The sequence below is a fragment of the Protopterus annectens genome, chromosome 1.part1 (genome assembly GCF_019279795.1).
Source record: "Protopterus annectens isolate FY-2018-M chromosome 1.part1, PAN1.0, whole genome shotgun sequence".
Classification (NCBI taxonomy): domain Eukaryota; kingdom Metazoa; phylum Chordata; order Ceratodontiformes; family Protopteridae; genus Protopterus; species Protopterus annectens.
Genome location: NC_056726.1, coordinates 639441144 through 639459099, shown reverse-complemented (window position 1 = coordinate 639459099; position 17956 = coordinate 639441144). Strand labels below are relative to the sequence as shown.

General features: G+C 38.8%; 1 protein-coding gene across 1 annotated transcript in view; it reads left to right on the top strand.

Annotated features, from left to right (window-relative positions):
* Positions 1 to 17956, top strand: part of ITGA1 (integrin subunit alpha 1) — a 2125719-nt gene that overhangs the window by 667058 nt on the left and 1440705 nt on the right. The window contains exon 4 of the mRNA XM_044077325.1: positions 7418 to 7506. Within this exon, the coding sequence (XP_043933260.1) occupies positions 7418 to 7506 (89 nt within the window). The remainder of the gene's footprint in view (positions 1 to 7417; positions 7507 to 17956) is intronic.

Sequence of the window (17956 nt, the reverse complement as noted above, 5' to 3'; positions counted from 1 at the left end):
GTTTTATGCAATGCAGCAATGAAATGAAGATACAATATATTACTTGTCTCTGACTGTGAACTATTATGAACATAAATTTACTTAAATGTTGATATTTAAAACATGTTCTAAAAGATTGACTTTTAGTTGAGATGTGAGTAATTTATATTAAGATATGAGCTAAAGTTCCCATTATAGAGGTAAGAAAAGGAGCAGTCTAGATTTCCTGGAACCAAAGTGAGCAGTAATTATCAACAGGCTCCATCCATGTTCCCTTGTTCATATTTGTAATATCTTCAGTAAGTGATGTGAGTGTCTTTGGATACTTGACAACTGCTTTGGCAGCTTATAAATTAGAACAGAAAAGGTGAACATTGCTTGGTATTAATGACTAAATCGACTGATACTGAATAAAAAGAGGCTGCAGAAGGGATATCCCCATTTTCTTTTGAGCTGGGCCTATGGAAATAGCCATGGAGATTTACAATTGCTGAAAATACAAGAGCATACATTTTTATGTTGTGGTAACTTTTGGGAACAAATTCAGGTCTCATGTTATAAAACAGTTAATCTGATGCAGCATTTCAGTAGAATATGGAAAATACTAATTAGTGATTTTGAATACTGAGAGCTTTATTATCTTTCAATTACTTATCTAACTCAGTTATAATTTGAATGTTCTTAACTGGGAGTTTAGTAATAAGAAGTTACTGCTGTAATATCCGCAGCATGAATATTACCTGGGTAATGCTGAAATTATTTAATTTGAGCCACATATTAAGTTTACTTAGTATAATGTAACTGAGCAGTCTCCTGAGTGAGAAGATGGTGAAGCTCATTTAAATGTTATTTTCAATCTACTAAGTTAGCAGGATGTATTATGCATGCAGTATAAATGTCTTATATATATATAACCAAAAAACAAGGTGGAAAGCACAGCAATGTACACCAATAACCAACCAAATACTATGTTAAAGTAAGTCCAAACACTTGGAAATAAAGAACAACCCTTTAAGGAAATCACATTGCCTAAAACACATGTCAGATCTTACAAGTCTAGGGTAGCCAAACATATAGACATAGAAGTGTTGTGGTAGTCATGGTGGTGGTGGTGATGGGGGATGGGGTTAATAGGCAAAAGACGTGCGGAGAGTTGCATTACTTCTATCCTACACCTCTGATGTTCAACTACAATAAGGAAGGGGACACAGAGACATTTATTGTATGCTACAGTGTTACATTATTAGATTGTTAACATTGTAACATTGTGTACCATAATTGTGTGGTGCCGCAACTAATCCCAATGTTGTAACTTGGAAAAATGCTAGCTTGGAATAGAGGAATGCTTCTGGGCTGTACATGACCTACAAATAGAACGTTTTCCAGATAACATACTCTGATACAGGCATAACCTTTGAGAAATTACATTTTATATGCAAAATCATTGGTCATTTTAAATAACAACTTACTCCAAACAATCCATATATGAAATAATCATAATATAATATCCTAATCATTAATTAAACTATTCTTTGCTGTGCTGCCTTCTAATACCTATAACTAAACATAGCATCTGTAGTCAAAATAGCAGATAGGCCCAAACTGTGTGTGTGTGTGTGTGTGTGTGTGTGTGTGTGTGTGTGCGTGCGTGCGTGCGTGTGTGTGTGTGTGTGTGTGTGTGTGTGTGTGTGTGTGTGTCTCTCTCTCTCTCTCTCTCTCTCTCTCTCTCTTTCTCTCTCCCTACAATATAAGCAAAGTTAAAACTAATAATCCATTATATTTTTTTACTCCCAGGCCCTTCTGGTGTTCATGATTTTTTTCAAGTTCTGCAGAGATTGTAGTATACTTTTATCATGGCAATTTACTCTGAAAAGACTTGGTCCTTTGGGAAATCTGACAAAAATAGACATTTGCAAAGTTATCCTCTTGTTAGAAGTATGTATTGTCCCCTAATTAAATTCAGATATATTCAGTTTTCAAGATGATTGCAAGTATGCATGGAAATAATTGAAGAAATCATTTAGTTTTTCATATTACAGACTTCAAAAAAATCATGAACCTTGAAATGAATGCCAGCCTTTAGTAACAATTTTTAATACAGTTAAACCTGCTCACTAACAGTTATCTGTAATCGGTCTGTACAGAAATCTATCATAGCACAGTGTTGTTTTAGTCCTTCTAAATTGTACCTATACTTGCCAATCAAAACTAAGTATTAAATATATAGTCAGAATCAAATATTCTTGAAGGACCATTAACTCTGTTTGGCTAATGAATGCCAGATGTAGGACACAAAATCCATCTTTCTCATCTTCAACCATATAGAATTGGCAGTATGAGTATCTACCAACATTTTAGGGCCAGTATAAACAATTGCTTCCACTTCAATATTCAATATACCCAGTCTCTACAAATTCCATATCTGTTAACAGTGATACCACATACAGTCAGGCCATTGTTTAGTTCACAGACCTATGACTTTTCCGTTATTTACTGCCTGTAGTACCAGTTCAAACATACAAGTGGAGAATTTGCTAAGTCTCATCGTGCATAAAATACTGTGCAATTCTCTACTTCACAGTTTTGCACTGGCATTCAACAACAGTGCTACATTTCTAACTAGAGCAGCATTACAAACTTGAAAACAGTCTGGCCATTGGAGGTATGCCTATTTGATTCCTTTGTATCTTACCTGGCATGGGGAACTGCTGCTGCCTACCTTTAGACTCTGGCACTGCAAAATCATTTGGGCAAATGTAAGATCTTTTAGAATCCAACCGATGGCAATTTTCTAATTCTCCACCCCCTCCCTAAACACATACAAATGCACGCACACACACACACACACACACACACACACACACACACACACACACACACACACACACACACACACACGCCATTCATTTTCATTGTGCTGTGTAATGCTTGCTGTCATAAGCAAGTGTTGGTGCATTGGATGAAAATGTCTATTTGAGTCAGTTCACATACCCAGCTAAAAGTGAATGAATAGACTAATTAATTAATTAATTAATTAAAAAAAGCTACTGGCTTTATGTTTTACAGTAGTGTACAAAAAAGCTTTCATCTGTAAATGAGTATCTCCAAATCTGCTTTGATTTTCTTCAAATAAACATAATTTTGTTCATGTATGTTTGAGTATATGTGACAAGGGTGAAGAAGAATATTTAATTTTCCTTGTTATGGATGTAAAGTAGTGTTGCTGTTAGTCCTATTAATTTTGAAGTACAATGCTCAATACTTTCATTATAATATCTGTTTTTTAATTATGTTTCTCTGCCATATTAGCTGGCCCTTTCTCCCCTGTGCAACCTTCCCAACCTTCAAGCCTTCAGTGCATATTGGCCTATTCATTCACTACAGCTCTTATCATCCTAGGACTATGATAGTGGAAGCAAAAGGAATAGGGCATACTGATCATTCTGGAGCTGTTAGTTCAGTTTGCATTTGCTTCCAACACTACTCCAACTACCAAAACATGCACACACTCCATCCATTCTCACTGTGCTGCGCAATGCCTGCTGTCATTAGCTAGTGCTGGTGCATGCTTGCACACTCCCATAATGCCTGTTGTCCTAAGACAGTGTTGGGAAATGCCCCACTGTCCCATAACAGCTACTGTCCTGTGCCAGGCTGAGCCTGGCTCATAGACAGAACCCAAGAAGATAGGATTGGTGAGACCACCTCCACCAAGACATCAGTCTCCAGCAGAGTAACCATGGCTCAGTAATGGGCCTGCTGCTCTTTGAAATCTACTTCTTGGAAGTCAAGGCTATTGTTCAAGGCCTGTGGCTCACTAAGTTCTCAGATGACTGTAAATTGAGAGCTGTTATAGATTCCTCCAAGACACCAACATTTTGCAAGAGTGTTTAACACAGAAAACCAAAGCCACGGCCTAAAACTCAATGCCAAAAATATATATTATAATACCTTTTGGGAAATTGTCAACCCTAGTTAATTACTCCATTGATAAAACACCCCTAAGAGTCAACATAGAAGTAAGGGATCTGGGAACATAATGTAGACAGCAATTTGGGTTTTGACCAACATGTTGCTAAGATAGTATGAAAATCACTCTATGTTGCCCAAGTTATAGGTAACAGTATGGCATCACAGTCCAATTATAGTACCATTCTATTTGACCTTTATTAGACCGGTTATTGAATACAGTGACCCCCCACCCCTTGGCATGTATCTAGAAAGACACTTGCAACAGTTGGAACACTCACAAATGTTTCTCATCAGGAGAATTCAGGGCATGAATACCTTGTCCTACACTAATCACCTAAAGGCTTTGTCTCTGTATCCTTTCTCCTACAGGCTGCTGAGTGGGGATCTTTGCCTAACTTACAAGGCTTCCTCAGACCCATCTTTGATGGATCTGTTGCACATGCACAAAACAAACAACACCAGAACCACTAGATTCAGAGATCTGAACTTCACTTCTAACATAAACAGAACATGCTGGAGAGACAGATATGTGTCCCAAAGGCTTCCCAAACTATGGAATAGACTCCCCATCCATGTAAAAGCAGTGTTCATCCCTCTTTTCAAACAAAATCTTAACAATTGGATGGGCAACCATACACTTATCCCTGGTGGTCTGGCCCCCATGTCCCTTATGGACAGAGACTGTCAATAAGAAAAGTGTTATCCTAACAAACACCACCCTCATACAAATACTAGTTACCTCCCTACTAACATACACCCCTCCCTCCGTGTAGACACCCATGATACTTGTGACTTAAATGGTTTAGGCTGAGTGGCTGGGCTTGTAAGGGACCTATTGGTTCTTAGCCTACTAACAACCTATGAACCTATGGTACATATTTCCACATACCCATGTTGCTGGCTGTCTGAAAAGGCCTGCTGTCCTCAGGCAGTGCTAGTGTATGCTCCCACACTCCCATAACACTTGCTATCCTAAGCCATTGCTGGCACATGTTCCCACAATTTATCAATATCTGCTGTCCTAAGCCAGTGCTGGTGTATGCCTGCAGATATCCACAATGCCTACTGTTATAAACCAGAGTTGGTGCATACTCCCACACTCCTAAAATTCCTGCTGTACTAAGCCAGTGCTGATGTATGATTCCACACACCTAAAATGCCTGCTGTCCTAAACCAGTGCTGATGCATGCTTCTATGGACCAACAATGCCTGCTGTCTTAAGCCAGTGATGATGCATGCTTCCATACACCCACAATGTCTGATGTCCTAAGCAAGTACTGATGTATGCTTCCTCATACCCAGAATATCTGCTGTCCTAAGCCAGTGCTGGTGTATGCCTGCAGATATCCACAATGCCTACTGTTATAAACCAGAGTTGGTGCATACTCCCACACTCCTAAAATTCCTGCTGTACTAAGCCAGTGCTGATGTATGATTCCACACACCTAAAATGCCTGCTGTCCTAAACCAGTGCTGATGCATGCTTCTATGGACCAACAATGCCTGCTGTCTTAAGCCAGTGATGATGCATGCTTCCATACACCCACAATGTCTGATGTCCTAAGCAAGTACTGATGTATGCTTCCTCATACCCAGAATGTCTGCTGTCCTAAGCTAGTGCTGATATATGTTTCCTAATTCCCACAATTTTTTCTTTCATGAGCCAGTGATGATGCATGCTTCCGTGCACCCACAATGCCTGCTTCCCTAAGCTCCCGCTGATGCATCCTTCCGCATACCTAGAATGTCTGCTGTGCTGAGCTAGTGCTCATGTATGTTTCTTTATTCCCACAATGCTTTCTGTGCTGAGCCAGTGTTGGTGCATGCTTCCATGTACCCACAAAGCCTGTGTCCCTGTTTCCCTAAGCCAGTACTGGTGCATGCTTCCATGCATCCACAATGCCTACTTCCCTAAGCCAGTGCTGGTGTATGCTTCCATACTGCCACAGTGCCTGCTGTCCTAATACAATGCTGGTGCATGTTTCCACATTCAAAAACACAAGAGCCAACAATATATAGCAAAACAAAAACCAGGACGTCAGTAAAAAACCACTTTAATAGCGAGCAAAACTTTCGGAAATAATCCTTTCTCAATACTAAAATACATGAGTACATTCTCAATATTTATAGGTCCCAAGATAGTCACATGACCGACAGCCAAAATCATATGACCCACATTAAAGGCATAACAAGACATATATTAAAAGCTCTTAATACAAAAAATTTTTAAAAAAAATATATATAAAAAATACAAGAAAAAAATATAATAAGAAGAAAAATATAGATCAAATCACAGCTTAGTTCTACTAAGCTTAATCAATATAGGTTTAATACTAACCATACTGTTTAGGCCAGGAGGTGAGTCACTAGCCAGTCTTAAAATCCATCTATATTCTTTAGTTTCAAGGGCATTATTTAACCTATATTGATTAAGCTTAGTAGAACTAAGCTGTGATTTGATCTATATTTTTCTTATTATTATATTTTTTCTTGTATTTTTTATATATATTTTTTTAAAAATGTTTTGTATTAAGAGCTTTTAATATATGTCTTGTTATGCCTTTAATGTGGGTCATATGATTTTGGCTGTCGGTCATGTGACTATCTTGGGACCTATAAATATTGAGAATGTACTCATGTATTTTAGTATTGAGAAAGGATTATTTCCGAAAGCTTTGCTCGCTATTAAAGTGGTTTTTTACTGACGTCCTGGTTTTTGTTTTGCATATTTCCACATTCCCACATTACTTGCTGTCCTAATCCAATGCCTGGCTGAAGTATTGCACATTTCAGGGCAGGCTTATGCTTTCTAGAATCATTGTTTCAGGTACAGCACTTCTGGTGCTTACTCAGAGAATTCTTCAGTGGTAAAACTCAGCAAACTACCTTCCCCTGGAGTTGTGTGTTTTTTTCCCATATCTTCATGCCTGCTTCCAACAAAACCCAAGGTGCAACTTAACAACAACTCACTTCAGCCATCCATCCATCCTTCCATCTATCCATCCAACCAGTGAGTCACACCTGACTCCTGTAGTACCTCATGAACAGCATATGCCATCCATCCACAGAGTTAGTCAGGGTTAGGTCCTGTATACCACAAAGATGGGCCATTAAAAGCTATGCACATGATTTAAGTGGACTGCATATGAATACTGATTAACTTCATGATGTTTTGTCATAAAGCAAATAAATATATGAATAGTATAGTAATAATATATTAATAAAATATAAATTTTATCTCTCTCTCTCTCTCTATATATATATATATATATATATATATATGTCTATATAGATAGGTAGATATAGATATGTATATATGGATATATACATATATATATATATATATATATATATATATATATATATATATATATATATATATAGATATAGATATAAGCCATAAATGTGGATGGGTAGTTTAATTTTTGTTAATGATTTTATTTGTATATTAATTATTTATTTGCAGAAAACACAACAATACCAAATGTCACTGAAGTTAAAGAGAACATGATGCTTGGGACAACTTTGCTGACTAATCCAAAAGGAGGGTTTATGGTAAGAAAAAAAATGGCTACATTTGTATACTTTGCTAGTGTACTATTATCCTAGAATTTTAGTTTTGATGGGCAGTTTAATAATAGCTTGAATGCACAAACTTGACCACTTGCTGTGAGAATATGTTGTCAGTTACATATCGGCACATCCTTACCAAGCCAGTATAATTAACAATGGACATTCTTTGCATACTGACACCATGTATTACATTGAAGGCATTACTGTTGCTTTTAGCATGCACAGAAGGTCACTTAGCTTTACTTTGTCTGAAGAAGGTGAGGCATTGACCTCGCCGAAAGCACTTATTAAATCTGTGTTTTTATCTATCCTGCTCGGATTTATTTCAGCTTCATCACTTTCTTTTTTTGTTTTAAACAGTTTTTATTTTTGGTTTTGGTGTACGTCACTTAGCTTTAGTCCCTTACACTCGTTTGCATGTACCTAATTCTAAGCTTTGATGAAGTGGATAATCAAAGTTCGTGGCAGTCAGGAAAGAGCAAGTTAAGTCTTTGATTTTGCACTATATGTATTTTGGCACTGTGTCAAATTTAAAATAATATCTTTCGAATTTATTTATGTGATAATGGTTTATTTATGTCGTATACAATTTTTCAAATAAAAATGATATATGCTGCTGTCTGGAGCATTGAATTTTGAATTTTTCTTCTTACATACTCACTGTAGATTTCTTTTTTATCTGCATAGTATGGAGGAGAGACAGTGATCTGGTTAGGATGTAGAAATTCTTATGAGTACCGAGTGGTAATACTATATATAAAACATAGATTTGCAGCTTAAAACAAGAAACAGACAGTGATAGTTGTATGATGCTCTGCCTGGAATAGATATTTATCCCAAGCTTAAATTTATTTTTTTCCATAAATATGGTCAATGTAGTCAGAATGTAATCCTTCTGTCCTTGAAATGTGAGCATTATAAGAAGAGGCTTTAAACTATTAACTCTCTAACCTGGTGGATTATACAACAGGATTTGATGATGCAGAAAGAATTACTAATATCTGACACAACTTAACAGAAAGTATTCATTAAACTGTACGAATAATAGAGAAGGAAGAAAAGTCATGACGCTGGAAAGAGCATATAGTCCTAAAGTAAATTATCTTTTAGAAGGTAGTTGTGGAAAACTTTCTCAGACCTTTATGTGTCAGAGTGTGACTACGCTAAATGTGCAAGTTGTTATCTTGATGCTTTCTAGAATATCACACAACAACAAGTGGAGATACCTATGTTGCCTGACTAGACGTGAGAGACTTCTAAGAAATGTATAGTGACTAAATGAAAACTATCTAAGTGGGACCCAGTGCTGCTGGAGACTTCACATGAGGATAGCAGCTATGTTATTGTGGAAAATGGTGCAATAGTCTTCAAAAAGGATGAACTGCAATGTTACTAAAAAGTAGATATCACAATTAGGAGACTTCGGTTTTGGCAAATGGTGTGTTTTTTTTTTTTTTTTTTTTTTGTGTGTCATCTATGCTATGTCTTCTTTTTATAGTAAGTTAAATGGTGTTTATATCACGTTATCAAAAGATGAAAATAGCGAACACTGTTTCATCGGCCCCAAAACATCTAAACATGAAAATATCAAACATTCAGAATAGCAAATTTTTTCCCATGGAAAAAAATTGCTGCTCCAAAACACATACACACAACACAAGCACATCAAACAAACAGCAACCAATCACATACACTTAAATTCCTACATCTAACGCTACACTAAACTAAACATACACTACTATCTACCCACTTACCTTAACCCAAACCCTAACCCTAAGGTCCGTCACTATTGCACACTCACCTAACCCACGCCCTAACCTAACTCACTTAAACCGCCCCAACCCTAAAGTCTGTCACTATCGCACACGCTCCTAACCCGCGCCCTAACCCTAACTCACTTAACCCACCCCTAACCCTAACATACAAACAATCGCACACTTACCTGAACCCAACCCGTAACTTTCCACCACAGCGCTAAGAATAGCAAAGCCACAGAAACAGCCAACTGAATTCTTTCCCAAGGAAAGAATTCGTTGTTCTGCAGCTTTGCTATTCTTAGCGCTCACTGAATAGTGTTCAATATCAGAACATTTGAAGTTTTAATACTTCGATGTTCTGATATAAACCCAGTTAAATGCACAAGAGGTCACTGAAGTCACCTCTGTTCTGAGCTAGTACAAAACATTTTTACAACTTGGTATTTTTAGCTTTTCCTTTTACTCTATTCAAGGGCTGGAGCGACCATTTCTTCTCACTGAGATCCTCTGGAGTAATAGACATGTCTGAAATAGCTCTAGCAGGTGATGCTTTCATTCAAGGATTTTATAAACCCTGTAGCCATTCATTAAGCAATCAATATCTCTATTTCTATCTGCATGTTTTTGTTAGTCAGACTATTAATCTAAGTACTAAGCCTTCACCACAGACCCAATGAAGTATTATATTGTTACACATGCTAGTGAAATACATCAGTAGTTTGGAAGTTGTTGACTAGTATCATAAATTTCATTAACTAGCAATCTTAGAAAGGAGTCTTATAGTCAGATTTGAGCATGACATCCTTGTGTTTTGCACGGAGGTAAACAGGCATTGTGATAAGCAAAGGCGGTCATGACCACCTACAATTTTTGGTGGCCTATTGGTTTGGTCAGAAATATTTCTTGACAGAAAAAAATGTGTTTTATTATGTGAATTTGTTTTATCTTTAGTTATTGAGAAGGCATTTAAAGCCACAAAGATATTGTACAATTTCCCTGGAGCTATATTTTCAATGAATAGCAAATCATTCAACATGATTTCTTTGTAGAAATGTACCAGGCTGGGATGCTGCCATAGCCATGCATCTTTTATTAGGTAAAGTACTGCTGGTTGTATCATCACAAAATGTGGAAACTGAAACCTTTTCATTCAGGAAAATACCATTAAAAACTAAAAATGTCAGATGCAGGACTTATTTATGCAAATTCAAATTGTTAATGACCTGTCAGCCATACTGATTACCGACACATTGACAACTCTACAAAGAAATGCACTGAACATTCAGTGTTGCAATTAAACCACTAATAATAAGCCCTTAAAATTGTTTCTTATTGTTATACTTTGTACATGGTGGTGCTGCGGTAGCGTTGTCGCCTCACAGTAAGACGTTGTCCTTTTCGATTCTCAGCTAAAGCGTCTTCTGTGTGGAGACATGCGTGAATGGGTATACCTTCGTTGAAGGTTGTGTGTCAGAGCTGGCAACTCGGTACATAAAAATCTACTGCCAAACATTAGTGGACCGGAGTTCCACTGTGGCGACCCCTAACGGGAAAAGCCGAAAGACACAACAACAACATTGTTATACTTTGTACATAAGTGAGACAGTTAACAAGACCTTGGAGTTATAATTAGTGAGTTTATAATTCAGTAGTAATGTATCATTTTACTGTACAACATAGCAGAAAAACATTGCTTTTGTTTTAAATTTGAATGCAGCAACTGAATGTCATCTCCAGTGTAATGTCTTCTTTCTACAAATGACTGGATGAGTTTAATCACAGATAGCCATTAACAAATCTGCCAGCAGGGTGGTTATACATGCAAGGAAAAGGAGACATCAGGCCTGTCAGTTTCTACCTATACCCTATGTACATCATTATGTCCCTCTACAATAACAAAGTTGCACTTGGGTTGGTTTACTTTATTGTTTAAGAAATCTTAAACTGAGATGAAAGTTCAGATGGTACTTTCTGAACTCTACAAACTGACATCCTGCAGTAGTAGCCCAAACATACAAGTTAAGCAAGTAGCATGCACCATACTTACCGACTGTCTTTATAGGTTCATAGGTTCATAGGTAGGTACTAGGCTATTGGCCCTAGGGCCTATATAAGCCTAGCCAAAAAGGTACCCTGGCTTTCGCCACCCAAGAAAATTATTTTCCTGTGCCCCTGTCGAGCTGAGCCACAGAAGTGATTCCTGGGGTGAATTTTCTATTTCCCATCCAATCATCAAGATTTTTCTTGAAGACTGCTAATGAGGAGCTTTGTTTGATATAGATAGGTAGTTTGTTCCAGAGTATGGGAAGTCTCTGGTGCAGAAATCTATCCCTCTAGCATGTTCTGTTTATTGTGGTGACAATGTTTAGGACCCTAGACCATGTAGCTCGGAGGGATTGGGATTTCTTTAAGTGGAGCATGTCCAACAGCTCTGGGTTTGATATAACATTATATGTTAGGCAGAGATCACCTCTGAGTAGGCGATATGCAACGGAGTAAAGCTGGAGGTTTTTGAAATGGTATGCATAGGGCATTTGTTTGAGGCCGGTAATCCTCTTTGTGAGGTAGTTCTGTGGCCTTTCCAGTTATTGCAGATGTCTAGTGAGGTACATACCAAAAGAGACATTGTACTCTATAATGGGTCTAAAGAGTGATGAGTAGAGGGGAACAATGACATCTTTTTTTCTGGATGAGAAACCTTTTGTGATGAGGTGGGCCACGTTGAAGGATTTCCTGACTACTGTGGCAATGTGATTATCAGAGGAGACACTACTGTCCACCTGTGTCACAAGGTCTCTTATTACACTTTTGGTGTTAAGTAGACTACCACCTGTGTGGTAGTTCATGGGTACAGAGTTTTTACCAAAGGGGATGACAATGCACTTTTTGGCATTAAGCTTGAGGTCATGGCTTTGACACCAGGCATCTGTCTCAGTGAGGCCCTTTTGTAGGATGTCCACATCGTTAGGAGTTTTGATTATGGCTCCTAGTTTGCAGTCATCTGCGAACTTCATTAGCCAAAGACCTTCTGTGTTAGCCTGTACTTCAGAGAAGTAGATACCAAACTGGAGAGAACCCAAGACTGAACCCTGTGGTACTCCACTTGTCACTGGTCTGAAGTCAGATTTGGAGTACTTTCACAGTGTGGGTTCTGTCAGTGAGCCAGTTGGCAAACCATCTTGTGACATAGGGATTTATACCTAGTTTAGTGAGTTTATCTATAATTCTGGAGTGGAGGATGGTGTCGAAAGCCTTGGCGAGATCTAGGTAAGCTGGGTGAACCACCTTACCCTCATCTACAACTTTGGTGACTGCTTCAAAGAAGTCTATCAGGTTTAGGAGACATGATCTGCCTTTTACAAACCCAAACTGGGTGGGGTCCAGAGTTTGGAGGTTACCAATGTCTTTGTTTATAATTTCCCTGATGATACGGTCCATGGCCTTGCAGACCAGGCATGCCAGGCTAATGGGGCAGAAGTTCCCGGGGTCCGTGGTGGCTCCTCCTTTGTGGAGTGGGATAACCATCACTGTGCACCATTCAGTGGGCACAAAGCCTGAGGTGAGGCTATGATTGAACATGGTACTTAGGTGGGGTGCCAGTTCATTCTGTAGTTCGTGTAGAATGCAGCATGGGATGTTGTTAGGTCCCATGGATTCTGTGTTCTTGGCTTTAGAGAGTGTGGTTTTTACCTGTGCAGCCGTGATTACAGGAACTTGTCATTCTTCCAGTATAGAGATGGGCCCTTTAGGGGGTGAGAGGTGGGTAAAGTTAGCACCAAACCTATCTGCCAGGATGTTGGCAATATCAGTTGGTTCTGTATATTTAGTGCCATTGTGCTGTAACTCAGAGCAGATCTGAGTGTTGCCATTGAGATTCTTGACATAGCTGTAGAATGCTTTGTGGTTGCCTTTAGAATCAGTGGCAATTTTATTTTCGTAACTAGCTTTGGAGGATTTTATGAGGGACCTCAGCTTTTTATTGAGGCTGACCAGGGAGTTCCTCCAGTCATCGGATTTTACTCTTTTTTGCAACAGTTTCTTTCTTCTGTTGCAGAGTTTGTTTATGGCAGGGGACCACCAGATTGGCTTCTTTTTTTGGAGGATAGCATCTTGGTTCTGTTAGGGATAGCACGATCCATGCTCTCGTGTAAGTGCTTATAAAGTGCATTTGTGTAGGATTCAGCAGTCATACCTCGATTGTCCATCTGCATGGGTGTCGTGAAGTTTGCCACTTCTGTCTTAAGAAGCATGAAGTTGGCTTTGTAGATATTTTTTACAGCGGTTTCCCTAATGGGGGCTGTGGGATGTGGACGTCTAGGGTGATTAGCTTGTGGTCGGATCTGACCACCGAGGAATTGACCTCTGGTGTGGAACACGGGTCACCCATGTTGGTAATGGCCAGGTCTATAATATTGTTGCCCCTGGTGGGGGTGTCGATAAGTTGATCCAAGGCATTGGAATTTATGAATTCCTTGGATCAACTTACATCCCCACCAGGGGCAACAGTATCCTAGACCTGGTCATTACTGTAACAATAGAGACTAACCATTGTAGTGCCAATAAAGAAGAAGCAATCGAGATGTTCTGCATCTTGTCAAGACTCAGTGCCTCGCATTACAGGTATTGCTCTGTCACATACATAAACTAATATATTTTTGAGTAATGCATAGGATTAATATGGAGACTTGTAAACAGAAGTGTCCAGAAAATTATCCTACAAACTGAAAAACTCCAGCTAACTAATACAACTAACGCTTGCAAGGGAGGGAAATAAATTCCTCCTTAATCTCTCTACAGTACTGCAAAATACACTAAAGTAGTTATGCTGTGTTACTCAGGTAATTAGTCTCTAAATATAAACTGCATTCTGCAAATAACTTAAATGATAGAAATTGCTGTGGTCTGTGTTACAGACTCAGGATAAGATATTCCCAGGCCCTGATCCCGCCAAGACATTTGACCTTGCAAGCCTCATTAAATGTGGCTATGGAAAACATTTTGAATAAAGTCGCATTGGTGCTTGCCTATGATTTGCGTGTTCTAAAAACTAATACTGGTCTTGGAGATTGAATAAAGCATGCTACACATAAAAGTTTTGAATGGGCCATTAAATATGTGAGAAAGTCTTCTATCTACAGTTAACCTTAACAATTAAATATATCAAACGAGCATAGGCACATAAAGCAAATCCACAAAATAAATTCAAAATAAAAAAAAAAATATATATATATATATATATATATATATATATATATATATATATATATATATATACATTTTGTAGATGACACTCTGAAATGGTTCCAAAGTTTGTTAACATCTTCTACCTTACAGGTGATGACAAAATAATTCTGGATGGATGTTGGCTCTGTTAAAAATGGGTTATCACACTGTTTGGTATAAATCCCGATTCTTTTCATCCTGTTTATCAGTGGGCATACAAAGGATGTCCCTCTATTACATGTGACCATGTTTGAAGACATGCCGCTTCCAAAACTTGGAAGAACCACCCAAGCAGAAGGAAATATAAAAGGATTTTAAGCCCTGCTGGCTTGCACTACATAAGAATAAGCTGACCGGGAAAACTGTATAGATTACTTTTGGTACCCCTCACAAACTAAACTATGCCACTGCTTTCAATGCAGTTGACCTTTCGAATCTTCCAGTTAGTCAGACTTGAAACCATAGATAAAGTGTGTTAGGTTGGATAGTATACTTACTTTTATTATGCAGGTTGAATTCAGTACTAGAAAGATATTTCATCAGCTTACCTTATGCTATAGGGTATCAAGCCTGAGGTAAGAAATCTACAGGCTTAGACCTCTCTTCAGTCTTAAAACTGGCTATGTTTTCCCCATAGCAGACCTCAGTTCAACAGCCAGTATAGCTATTCTGAATACAGCAAAGAGATGGGCAATATATTTCTCTGTTTGAACATAGAGAGCACTGTTTTCCTGACTGTAATAAAGGCAGATTGTCTTCCAGTGACAACAAGAGAAATGTTATTATTAGCTTCTCAGGGCAGCATAGTGGTTTAGTGGTTCACAGATTCTAGTTCAGGAGGAGATTGCTAGTACAGTTGTAGAGTATTGACAAGGGTTTGGCCCTCCTAGTATTTTTCGTGCTGGCGCCCTACAGAAGAAGAAAGAACAAACCAAGCATATGTCACCTGATGTTAAAAATCCCAAATGTGAATGACAGGATTTTACCTATGTATTTTTCAATGCTTTCATTTCTATTAAAGCCTCCTCAAGGAGTCTCTGTCCCTCCCATTCCCAGGTCCTCTACTCCTCTTAAGAGACCTAGGGAACAAAAGTCTTTTGAAAAGGATCTGGATTCTGGGGAAGAGTCCTTGGCATACTCTTCTCAGATCCCTTCTCCTTTGGACTATAGGTCTGAGGAAGAGGATTCTATCAGACAGATTTTCTTTAGAAGAACTTTTTCATGTGTGATGGAATTTCTCAAGTGGAATTGTTCTCAGATATCTGATATTCAGAAAAGGTATTATGATTTCCTCCAGATGGAGTTTGTTAAACCCTCTGCTGTTCTGCCTGACCTCCTGGATACCTTTTCAGCAGCCTCTGAAGCCCCTGATTCTCAGCAACCAGCTCCCAAGAAACCTGACATATTTTACAAGTTGCCTGATGATTGTAAATTTCTTTACAAACATCCTTCTTTTTATTTTTCTATAGTGTCTGTCTCTGCTGACAAATCCATCATACCTCTCAACCTCTTAATGCAAGAAATCTTGACAAAGCCTAACAAAATGGGGGACAAAGGCCCAAAAATAGGGAAACATTCTAAATATTGCTCTTATAAACATATAAAGTTGCTAGTGTAACAGGGCTTGTGTTAACATACATTTTTGATGGATTTGAAGTCTGAAACTCAAATGCATGTCATTATTTGGTGACTTCATTCTTCAGATCATCCCAGTCATTTGCCAGAAAACCACACATTTTGGGAGGAACAGACCAAAAATATGAGGCAAAAATCTGGACAGTCTATGAAAATCTGGACACTTCAGAAGTATAAAACCCTCTGAGCTGTTGACTTCAACTAAGCTGCTTCCTTCAGACAGAGATAATAGGGCCATGGAATAAGTGGGCAAAAAGGTTTATACTGCTGACACCCTGGCTTTTAGGGCTGTTAATCACCAGACGTATATGACTTAGTATGTTTTAGCCCTTCTTTCTCTGGTTTCTCAGGTAGTTTCTGTCCTTCATGATTCTACAGAGAAGATTTTGGCCCTTTCCTTGTTGGGTTCTACCACTCAGGTGGCTCACCACTCCATTAAATGTAGTCATGATGTAACTGATGCTTCTTCTAGGGCTGTTGCATTTGGTTCTTTTCTGAGGCATTACTCTTGGCTTCATCTTCAGGCTTTGCCTGATAACATGAAGGCCAAATTATTGGATGTTCCTCCTGATAATAAAAAATCTTTTTGACTTTGCTGCTACTGAACTTTTTTAAGTCCCTCCAGGATAAGGGCAAGGCCTTGCAGGGGCTGAAACTTGGTTTTGTTACTTCTATCCCTAAGTTTCAGAGAAATTATCCTTCCAAATCTGCTTTTGTTTGCAAAAAACATCAACCTCCACCCAAAGATAAAAAGTGTTCCAGGTGTGTACCTCCAACTAAATCTACTCAAACTCCTATTTCTCAGAAGCCTCCTTTTCAGGACAAACCAGATTCCATCTGACAGTTTGCCTCCCTTTTCTCTTGGCCAGGTACCCTTGTTCCTTTGTCTTTCTCTGTCCCTTCCAAATCGGTTGTGTCAGTCAAGACTCTTGGGTCCTGTCCATCATCTGCCAGAGGTATTTTGTGGTGTGGTAATCTCTTCTTCCCTTATTGGGCATCCCTCAACCTCCCTGGGAACAACTTCATTTCTTTCCAGACATACCGCATGCTCTTTTGGCCTGGAGCACCATTCAAGCTGTGCCCCCTGCCCAGGAAGGGAAGGGCTTTTATTGCAGAATAATGCTAGTTCACAGGAAGGAAGGCACTGGAGACCAATTCTTGATATTTCTCAGCTCAACACCTTTCTAAAGGTTCCCTTTTTCAGGGTGTTGTCCTTTCAATCTTTATTCCTCTTCTACTTCCCCAGGCATTTCTTGTATCTTTTGATTTCAAGCATGCCTACTTTTTCATCCCCATCCATCCCCTTTCCAGGAAATGTTGGCACTTCTCTGTTTCTTCCTTGCATTTTCAGTTCTCTGCTTTGCCCTTTGGCATCTTTACTGCCCCAAGGGTAGTCACCAAATGCCTCACTGCTGTCATTGCCTTTTGCAGGATGAGAGGGTTTCAGATGTTCCTTATTTGGATGGCCTGCTCATTCAAGCTTCATCCCCTGAGGTCCTGCTTCAGGATCTCCAGTTTACTGTTTCCTTATTGCAAAGCCTAGGGTTCACCATAAACTTTCAAAAATCAGTACTGGCTCCTTCTCAGGATCATATTTTTCTCAGTTGCAGGATCCAGATCATTCCCATGCTGGCATCCCTGCCTTCCCCAAGGTCCTCTCTCTCTCTCTCTCTCTCTCTCTTTGATTGCATTTTTCCAAACTCTTCCTCTAGCTTCAGTCAGAACCAAGGATTTCCTCAGGGTGCTTAGGTATGTGGCTTCCACCATTCCTGTTCTTCCTCTGGCAGGACCTCATATGAAAAATCTTCAGTGGTAAC